Genomic DNA, 10,985 nt, shown 5'->3' on the forward strand with positions numbered 1-10,985 from the left:
ATTACTGATTACTTCCCCAAAAAAGTAATCCCGTTACTTTACTGATTACTTATTTTCAAAAGTAATTAATCATTTAGTTACTTAGTTACTTTTAAAAAACACAACTTACAACCTGAATAGGTGATAAAGCAATAAATCTTTCAGCCCAATTCTACTTTTTCTGCATAATCCATCATACAAAATGTAATCAAATGGAAAAGTCTCCTTTTTTTAAACTTGTTTTATTAGTTTTAATCTTTTAACTTTATGCATCAAGCAAAAATGTAATTATATGCAACATTCTCTGACTTGAAGAAATTAGTTTAACATTTAAACCTATTTTCTGCACATCAAGCACATAAAATAAAATATTTTGTTTGTGTTTACACAAAAGTCTTTCAAATAGATGCAAGTAAAACACAGCAGAAAATAAATAAAATCAAAGACTACCAGTCCTGTTGCTCTATTTTCACCTGTAAAGCAGGAGTGGCGTAGGCGGAGGTTTGCCCTGGTGCAGGTGTGCCGCGGTCAGTGGAAGAATCCGCGAGTTTCTCTGTGATTTTCCCATTACGTGGTAGCACACTCGGCGCTTGCTTGGAAGTTTAGAGGGTTTTTTTTCGCTGTAAAAAGAAGTTTTCTTCCCACGCACAACGGACACTAATGTTTTTGTCACTTTTTATGGAATCAAACTCAAAGTAAGGTCAATACTTCCACGCTTTAAACGCTGCACGCTCATACTCTCTCCCACAATCGATATGTGATCCATTGTTGATCTGCACACAGCTGTTGTCACTAACGTCGCACTCGCTTACGTCACTGTCGTGAGACATTCTCGCAAAAAAAAATCACGGTTTTAGTAACGCAGTAACGCAGCGTTCCTACGGAAAAGTAACGGTAATCTAACTACCGTTTTTGCAATAGTAATCCCTTACTTTACTCGTTACTTGAAAAAAGTAATCAGATTACAGTAACACGTTATTGCCCATCTCTGGTTATAAGATATAATCCAAGTCGTAACATTGCTGTGTGGAGCTGCAGATTTGGTTGCAGGTTAATACTGGCAGTGTCACCATGCCAGCTGACTGTACTTCATCATCAGCCAGTGTTGTTCTTTATACATCAATATTACTAAAGTTTACCATAACGCAGCACTTACACTACACTGTGCGGTCTATCTAATTCCTCTCATTACTTATCCTATCTGCCAGCTCCATGTTATGAATAGAGTGTAAATCCCCCCTGTGCCATGTTCAGTGCAGGGATGTGCAGTTCTGGATCTCAAGGCTCCTGTCCTCCCGGTTTCAGATGTTTCCATACGTCAACACAGCTGATTTAAAGAATCATTTACAGACTTCTGCACAACTAGGTGTTTGGGGATTATTTGATTTGAATTGGCTCTGTTGGTATAGGTAACATCTAAAACGTGCATGATAGGGGTCCATGAGGGCCAGAATTTGACATCCCTGACTTCTAGTCAAGGTCATACATCAGGAAAGTTGTTGTTTGTGACATAGGTTTTTGCTTTATTACTTCAGGGCCAACCAGTAGAGATAAAAGAATAGGAAGAATGAAAAGATGGCACTGTTGTCATGTCCCACCCGAATTGATTTCCAAATACGTCATCAACGTGTGACAGTGGGAGAGTGTAACGTCATTGACCTCACCGGAGTTTTACCACGGTTCAGATTCCTAAGGTAAGTTTAACTTTTTCTCCCTTTTGTCCATATTTTTACCACAGTTGTGTTATATTACGTTGCGGTTATGTTGTGAAACTTACATATCAGAGAAGGAAAGCTAGTTTTGTACGAAACCAAATCAGCACTATTTTTGTCTGGCTAAGTCATTCTAGCTAGCGACAGTGGTGGTGAAATGTCATTTAAATTTAAACTGTTTAGCAATTGTTTTGTATACGTTTCAGCAAATGGACAAGCTGAAAGCTTACGAGCAGCTGAAAAAAGACCTTGAAAATGGTAATCAAACACTTTATTAAATGTTTTTGTAATGCTTGCAAGTTCATTTTTTAACTGCAAAGAACCCTGACAATATCGTGCTTTAATGATTTAACATTGTTTGGTATTCCTGTTTACTTCTCTTAATTAATATGCATGTTAAAAGACGTATATATTTATTACTTTCTGATATTGTCGGAGTGCCTGATTTTAAAAAAAATTGACAAAAGATGGATTTCTCACAAAATTAAAAGACTTTATTGCAATTGAAAAGTTAGATAGTCATGTAGGATCTGGCTCCTACAGTCAATCTGTAACTCCTTACCCTTTTAAATTTTAATTTGAAGGTGAGATTACCCAAAAAGGCTTTGATAACAATGTAAAAAAGCTCCTGACAGCAGAAAAATCAGGTAGGTTTTGATACTTTTGAACAACATGTAAAATAATCTCCTTTATTTAACATGATATGCTTAGCAGGTTATGATTGACTAACCGCTTTTGTAGAGTCTAAACTCAGAGCCCACTGACTCAGAGACTTATTCCCGTGAAGGAAAAAATAAGGCAACAACGATCGATCGATTTACTTGCGCAAGGTAGGCTTCGTCGGTATCTCGGGAACACACTTCGAATCCTATCACAAATGACCCCGACTCCGGCTTCCGCTCGCTGCCTTTTCTTGAAAAAACTGTTACAATAAACAATAGTTTACAATAGTTTACACAAACACCTCCCCTCGTAAAACCCCGCTTGGTTACAAAGACAAGGCACTGTATGTGTGTGTGCACGTGTAAGCACATGTGCAAGAATGTGTGTGTGTGTGTGTGTGTGTGTGTGTGTGTGTGTGTGTGTGTGTGTGTGTGTGTCTCTCTGTGTGCGTGACTTCCTGATCACATCTGTTTCTAACAACATCCTTGGTCATAAAGGGGGTAATCTCCCCCACACCCAATATATGGTTCAATTCCTGTTTTGGTTCACCATAAACAACACAGTGAAGCCATAAAAAGGGCAGGAAGCTTACCAAACATCAAACAAACCTTCACAAGGGTTGTGCTTGTGATAAAACACTACAGCCTCCCCCCAGAACCTCGAGAAGCTGGGGAGGGGGACAAAGGAATTCCTTTGATCACAGAGTTTGAAACAATGTAGAGATGGTATGGCAACAGCACCGCCTACAACCGCAAAGCTCTCCAGCGAGTAGTGCGGTGCTCTGAACGGATAATTGGAGGTGAGCTTCCCTCCCTCCAAGACATCTACAGGAAGCGCTGCCTGAGGAAAGCGGGGAGGATTATCAAGGACTCCAGTCACCCCAGCCATAAACTGTTCAGACTACTTCCATCAGGAAGGAGGTTCTGCAGCATCCGGTCCCGTACCAGCAGACTGAGAGACAGCTTCTTCCATCAGGCCATCAGACTGCTGAACACTTCATAGACACCTCACCTCCACTACTGGAACTTCAACATTATGCACTCCATACTGTACAGTAACGCCACTGTTTTGCACATGTCTCAACTCTGTATATTTTTATATATTTTATTTATTGTTGACTCTATTTAATTTGTAAAATATGTGTATACACACACACACACACACACACACACACACACACACACACGTAGAAAAACATTTAGTATACACATCCAGAAATTTTTTTAAATTTTTTTTTGCATATACTATTATATATTGTACATATATTTATTAGTTTCAGATTTAGCCATTCGTATATTTTGCCTGTTTATGTTATTGTATTTTGCACAACTCTGTTGCTTGTGAAGCTCGCACACAAGAATTTCACTCGCATGTGCTGTACCAATGTACCTGCACATGTGATGTGACAATAAAAGTGATTTGATTTGATTAGATGGTAAGCATAAAAATGACAACATTTAACAATTCACTTTAACAACTTTATTTATAGATGCAATACATTTTGAAAGCAGATGACTGTGCAGTAGTCTGTTATTGTAGTAGAATTCTATAAACCACGTTTCACATCACTGCCCTATTTATATTGCAGATGACACTACTTCAACACGTGGCAATGAATTTCTCAGTAAGAAAACCCAATTATTTTGCTTTAAGATCAATTGTAATATAGAACTTGCTTGCTTCATCCATTACAGGTGCAGCAGAGGCCTTTGGTAAAGCCAAGAAACTACTACAGCCTCAAGTAAAGAAAAGGCAGTTTCCATTGAATGATAAACGTTTGGATCATGGCAAATCATTATTGAAGGTTAGTTAAAAATTGAAGCTACGTGTATGACTGTCAGCAATATATTAAAAAATAACTTTCTTTTTTTTTCCTTGATGCTAGGTCAGACTGGCTCCCATGGAGTGGAAGCCAAGAACTCTGAGAAAGTGTGGACAGTACCAGAAGTTAATAATGGACGAAGCTCCACCTCGAATCATTCTGCAAGGCCATGAAACATATGATAATTTAATTACCATAGGCAAAGAACACTTCTGGCCAGAGCGTACTGAGGGGAGTGAGTTCACTCTTTGCCATTCTGACGGGACCAGGTGGAGTAAGGAGGAGTTCCACAAAGAATACAGAACTGTTTCTGATATTACACATCTGTGGAAAAGAACACTATACATCGGGCGAAGACAACTGGGTAATAAAGTGATCAATATTGCTATTAACCCTTTAAAGCCGGTCGGAGCGGGCACATAAGCTAGCGCAATAATTCTTTTTGCATATGATACCGGAGGAGTTGTACTTACATCTTATGCCATCAGCTTGTCCTAGGTCACAGTCCCCTTCCACATAAAGCTTTGCAAAAACTGCATAAAAAGCACTTGCAGCAACAACAAACATAATATTCCAGAAACACGCTTTGCCGATCCGATCAGCGGTTTGTAACACTTCCTACGTCCATCAGCGCGAACTATCGCATGTCCACCATGACCTGCCCGAAACCTGAAGTGACGTCATTTTGCGGAAATGTAGTTTTTACCATCAGGGCCTTATGAGCCTATACTTGTGTTTTTAAAAGTTATGTTTGACTTTATGACTTTCTGTATCGTTTCTGGGATGCTTAGGACTTATATTGCACTGCTGGAAATAGTTTATTTTGATACACATGCTGTTTTTTTGCAAATTTTCATTATAATATTTATTTTCGTTTTTCCTTCAGTATATGAAAATTGGTGTATTTCAAAAATATAACTATGAAAACACTTAAAATAAATTTCCTGTGGTGGGAAACTATTTTGTGCAACTTTTTTGCATTTACAGTTTTGAGGGATAAGCCTTTTAAATTTCTCTAACTAGAAATATATGTTAAAAAAACCACGATTTTCAATTTGTTTTGTAGTTTATTGCATTTTTTGCATTTTATGTAATTACTATGCACTTAATGCAGACATATTATTAGAATTTGGGCTATAATGGTTATATTGATGTATATCAACTTGAAATGCTCCCAAAAATGGCACTACAGCATGTAAAAATATAATATAAGCTCTGGCGGACTTGGTTCTATGCTAGGTCTTAAAGGGTTAACTACTGTCTAGCACTCAAATTTGTATGGTATGAAATAATTTTACTTTTTTTTACGTGTGTTTGGATGATCAAAGTTCCATCTCAGGTGTGTGCCTGCCCAAACCAAATTGAATATTTTTGATGTTATGATTGAACATGGTAGGGAAGGTGCCCGGACTGTTCATTTGAGCCGATTTTTGAGTCGTGCGACCGTTTTGGTGATCGGCCCGAGTTTGGCCTTCATCGTGCGTCGTGCATCGTATAGTATACGACCAGCTCCCGATCATCAATGCTTGGTCAGGAGGATTTCCTGACCGTCGTGAGGGTGTCACCGCAGCCGCTCACACTGCGCACGCGCAAACACATGAACGTCGGTCAAAAAGACGGAGTAGCACAGCAGTGCAGCCTGTGATTTGGACACAAGCGATGGAGGCACAACTTGTAGAACTTTGGAAAGCTCATCCGAGCCTTTTCAATGTGGCTTCACAAAATTATCACGACCACAACAACCGTGAAAATAGTTGGATTTACATTACTGCTCAATCACAGCTGCTTGATCAATGTTTTTCCATTAGCAATTTAGCAAAGTTGATGGTGGTGGTGTGCGTGTCTGTGTGAGTGAAAGAAAGAGAGGGAGAGCGAGCGACAGATTTTCTGTTATAACCTTCATGTTATGGAGACACAGTTTGAGCACTCAGGTCGCATCAGAGCATCGGGCCGTATAGTGTGAGACCCTGCATCGTGACCTACGAACTTCTAACCCCTGCGTCAAGTCAATCATACAGTTTGAGCAGGAGCTGAATCGCGCGACTGGATTGCACAGTGTATGCCCAGCTTAACTTACAAACATTTTTCTGCATTAGTGCTTCCCAACAATGTGTATATTCAAATGCAGAAAATGCAAACATTTCCTGCATCATAAAACCCCTAAAAATGAAACAGAAACCTACAGTGGAACTTGGGGAGTATAAGTCAACAGGGTTGTCCAGACAACCATTCACATTCACACCATGGCCAATTTAGAATCAATTAGAATCAGCAATGAACCTCTCTTGCTGTGAGGCAACAGGGCTAACCACCACGCCACCGCCCCATGCTTTAAAAAGAGTAGGAAAACTATGATTACAGGGTTTGATAGAATTTTTCTTTACATTTTTGCCCTTAACAGGTTAAACCACACTAAACACCATAGCAAATCAAATCAAATCACTTTTATTGTCACATCACATGTGCAGGTACATTGGTACAGCACATGTGAGTGAAATTCTTGTGTGCGAGCTTCACAAGCAACAGAGTTGTGCAAAATACAATAATGTAACAAGCAAAATGCAAGAATGGCCACATCTGAAACTAATATATATGTACAATATATAATAGTATATGCATTTCTGGATGTGTATACTAAATATTTTTGTACGTGTGTGTGTACACATATTTTACAAATTAAATAGAGTAAACAATAAATAAAATATATAAAAATTTACAGAGTTGAGACATGTGCAAAACAGTGGCATTACTGTACAGTATGGAGTGCATAATGTTGGAGTTCCAGTAGTGAAGGTGAGGTGTCTATGACGTGTTCAGCAGTCTGATGGCCTGATGGAAGAAGCTGTCTCTCAGTCTGCTGAGAGAAACGCATGCACACACTTTGTGCATACACAAAGTGTGTGCATGCGTTTCTGTCCCTTATAACCCCAGTGATTTTCCAGTAGTTTAAAATCTTGCATGATGTCAAGGATTTCCCATCAACTGAAAAAAATTTATTGAAACACATGTGTGTGTGTGTGTGTGTGTGTGTGTGTGTGTGTGTGTGTGTGTGTGTGTGTGTGTGTGTGTGTGTGTGTGTGTGTAAGACAAGGTGATAAAGTGTTTGAGATGTTCTTGTTTTTACAGCAGCAGCATCTTTGGCACTCACAGGTCATTAAAGTCTCTGACCACATGATTTAGCAGAAGCAGAATGGGCCATATATCACTCGGGCAAAGGCCAATAAAAAATTAATAGCTGATTAGACATTAAAGATTCAGGAGTGGTGGCAGTGGTGTAAAATATTAACTTTAAAAGATACATTATACATATATATTTTTTGTGTTAAAGGATTTATGAAACTGAAAAGGCAGAGTATTCACATTTAAAAAAGAATTAAATCTCCGATTTTTCTATGACCACCGAGTGAAAAAATAAAATATTAAGAAGTCAGATGTCACCTCATGCTGCAAGGGGTTTAGTGATAAATCATCCTGAATCTGGGATGTGGGATTCCCAGCAGCAGCCACAAGATCTTCTGTGTGACCTGACTAAAAACAGACTCCCTGCAGTCCAGAAGGTAGCTGCTTTCCCATGCTTCAGCCAACTAAACATCTGCTCACACCTGGTGTTAACATGGTGTCTACATTCGTTATCAGGTTCATTAGTCTTTGCATTTTGGATTTTTATTTCTGTTGTAATTATTACATTTCAGTATGTGACTTGGTGAGGTTGGGTTGACTGACCAGTTTGAGGGTGTCTGTGGGGCCCATTAGTTTCTACTATAAAGACCTTTTTATTGTCGCAGTTTAATACCTGATTCATTACCATACTATCCAAAATATGCAGACTATCAGCAACAACTAGTGAGTGATGAGGCCAAGTGTATACATTTGTTAACTTTTATTTTAGTTATTTTTTGTCAGTAGTTTAAGTGCTAAGAATGGCACAAGCCAGTGTGCTCAAAGCTAAATCTTTGCCAAACAAAACATGTGGATCATCAAGATTGGGATTTTTTTATTTTGTTTTATTTTATTTTTTTTGTTGCCTGTCCCGTTTGGCTCTTTTGCCATCAGAATTATTGTCTAAAGGCGAAGAAAGATGCCCAACGGATTTACTTTACCAAATGGACCATCCCAGCCTTGCCGTAATGGTCTATTTTATTCACCTTTTATTGTTTATTTCATTTTATTTTCACTTGCTAAATACGGGACAGACTTGACTGGGGAAAAGAAAGGGGAGAAAGAAAGAGGGAAAGAAAAACAGCGGAGAAGAGAAGATTGGGATTTAAATATCAAAGTGGCTGGAGAACAAGATGCATGTGGAAACTGTGCTACTCTTACTGTTAGACAAAGGAAGAGGAGATAGGGAAAGAAAGACAGCAGTGCATAGGTGACTTTAAATATAGGGACTATGACTGGTAAAGGGAGAGAGTGGGATGATGTAATTGAGAAAAGGTAGAGATTTTGTGTGTGCAAAGGAGACCAAGTGAAAAGAAAGCAAGGCCCGGAGCATTGGATATGGATTCAAACTTTTAACCGTGGTACCATAGTACAGTGGGAACCACTGTTGTAACCCTCCTAGGGTGCAAAGCCATTGCAGGGGCAGCGCGGTATGAATTAAACAAAAAAAAAAAAAAAAAAAATGAATGCTTGTACACTGCTAACATAATGGACAGGTTTTTTTGACGGGGCTCCCACACAAACAGAAACAAAACAAAAAAAACAAGGAGAACAGGTCCAGACGAGTCCATAAACACACAAAAACAGTTCAACACAAAACTAGATCAAACATGAATCCACAAATCAAAAAGTTCAGGGAGTCAACCTGGAGGTTGACAGCACATGAGCCAAATCCAAAACAGTTCAGGGAGCCGGTGTTCTGACAAGACGTCCTACTTTGGCAAAACGTCCTACCGTGAGTAGTTTATGCACATTTCTGCTGTCACAGTAATTCCAGCACAAATGTAAGTAGGTATTACGGTTTGCCACTTAACTTTGCCCATGAGAGTGTGCTTGTAGCTCATATTCATAAAACCAGGACGGTTTGCCACTTCATTTTACCCGGTAAAGTATGCTTGTAGGTCACATTCGCAAAGCTAGCATGGTTTGGCACGTAATTTTACCTGTCAGAGTATATTTCTAGCTCATATTCACAAAGGTAGGATGGTTTGCCACTGAATTTTGTGTTGTGCACATGCGTAGAAACAACGGGTAGGATGGTTTGTCAGGTAGGATTGATTCCCAGAACACCAGCCGTGTGGACAGCAGCGGCGGCAACGCAGGTGAATCAAATCAGGAGGCCGGCCACGCGAAAGGCGGTGGCGGCAACAGAGCAGGTCCGGAGGCCGACTGCAAAGCCAGCAGAGGCGACAGAACAAGTCCGGAGGCCAGCCACGCGGAAGCCAGCGACGGCCATGACATCCAACTAGAGGCCTGGAAAGCGGCCGGCAAAGGCGAGGTGGTACAGGCCGAGCGGGATCAGACGGCGGTGTGGCAACCGCAGGACCAGACGAGGAAGGACCAGGACCAGACGTTGCAGGCGACGGTGTGGAAGTTGTAGGTGGTGATGTTTCAGGAGGTGGCTGAATGTGCTCCCCAGAGCCGTCAGCGGACACGAGGATGTGCTGGCCGGCTCTCCAGAACCCCCAGATGACGAGACTTGATGGTGGCTGGGTTCTCCTGAAACCCCAGCTGAAACAGAAGACGACTGAACGGGCCTCCCGGCCCCTCCAGCGGAAACAGGTGGCTGAACCGGCCCCTCGGACCCTCCAGCAGAGGCGGATGGCTGAAACAGTTCTCCTGAACTGCCAGCGGAAACAGACAGTGGCATGGGAGCCACGGAGTGCTGGATTGGCTCACGTAAAAAAAAATTTGAGCGCATGTAAAAAAAGTTTGCAGGTGCAAGTGTTGCATTTTGAGGAGAAATTTATTTTGAGCCAAGAAAAGCTAAATTTGAGTGAACAAAATTCATTGCTGCGTGCAAAAAACGTATTTCAGTGTTTGCTATTATCCACACACACACACACAATAGCAGCCCATCTCGCTCAGTTTTTGCATTTGCGCTCACTCCCAATGTGTTGCTCGCGCTCTCAACATTTCTGCCCGTGCGTGCTCAACTCTTTCTGCACACCGTTATATTTGTGCCACAAAACCAGCCAATCACAGACTTGGATGCAAAAATATCTGATTGGCTGTTCTGGTCTCCAATCAGCTCGAAATGACAAAATGCAAAATCCCAGAATGCATTTCGTCCAAAACTCAAACGAGGCAGTGGCGGAGGAACACAGAGTGGCAGAGTTTGACATATTACTCTTTCTGGGTCACAAAATAAACTTTTAAGATATTTTCATGCGAGCTCATGGTGCTGTGTAAACTTCAAATATCTGCTTGATTCATCAAGACATCACATATTTGCATAAGTGCCCTAACAATGAAAGCTGAAAACAGAACCACACACAGGCAGGATCTGAGGGTACGACGCGACACTGAGCAAAGGCAAACACAGGGCTTATATACACAGGGGAGTAATCAGGGAATGGAGAACAGGAGGGAGACACAGCTGGGAGAGATTAGGGCTAAGGAGGCAGGGGGAGCGAAGTTAGACACACTGACATAAGATGTAACCCTTCAAAATAAAACAGGAAACAATACACAAAGACGCCGACTAAGAAAACACGGACTTTGCACAGGCAGAACTAAACCTAAACCAGAATAAGCTGGAACATACTTATTAATAATCATCATCATAGCCTGACAAGAAATCAAGAAAATAACCAAAAATACAAAAGCCAACCAAAACATGAAAAACTCAAAATACTGGGTCGAAATGA

General features: G+C 40.6%; 1 protein-coding gene across 1 annotated transcript; it reads left to right on the forward strand.

Annotated features, from left to right (window-relative positions):
• Positions 1 to 1,900: 1,900 nt before the first annotated feature.
• Positions 1,901 to 9,818, forward strand: LOC146679173 (uncharacterized). The gene is made up of 8 exons (XM_085406826.1): positions 1,901 to 1,949; positions 2,276 to 2,338; positions 3,943 to 3,978; positions 4,049 to 4,158; positions 4,240 to 4,551; positions 5,485 to 5,515; positions 9,384 to 9,711; positions 9,755 to 9,818. Exons 1-8 carry the CDS (start codon positions 1,901 to 1,903, stop codon positions 9,816 to 9,818), a joined length of 993 nt encoding a protein of 330 aa, XP_085262952.1.
• The last annotated feature ends 1,167 nt before the right edge of the window (positions 9,819 to 10,985 follow it).

The sequence above is a fragment of the Rhamphochromis longiceps genome, linkage group LG1, assembly GCF_057381845.1.
Source record: "Rhamphochromis longiceps isolate RC_006_pf linkage group LG1, R_longiceps_female_GT1.1, whole genome shotgun sequence".
Lineage (NCBI taxonomy): Eukaryota > Metazoa > Chordata > Actinopteri > Cichliformes > Cichlidae > Rhamphochromis > Rhamphochromis longiceps.

What these genes read in the sequence shown, in the direction of transcription:
- LOC146679173 (XM_085406826.1), top strand. Translation starts at nt 1,901, where the DNA reads ATGGACAAGCTGAAAGCTTACGAGCAGCTGAAAAAAGACCTTGAAAAT. An exon ending in ATGGCAAATCATTATTGAAG is followed by an intron (nt 4,159 to 4,239) that starts GTTAGTTAAAAA and finishes CCTTGATGCTAG; the next exon opens with GTCAGACTGGCTCCCATGGA. An exon ending in CAGGCGACGGTGTGGAAGTT is followed by an intron (nt 9,712 to 9,754) that starts GTAGGTGGTGAT and finishes TGTGCTCCCCAG; the next exon opens with AGCCGTCAGCGGACACGAGG.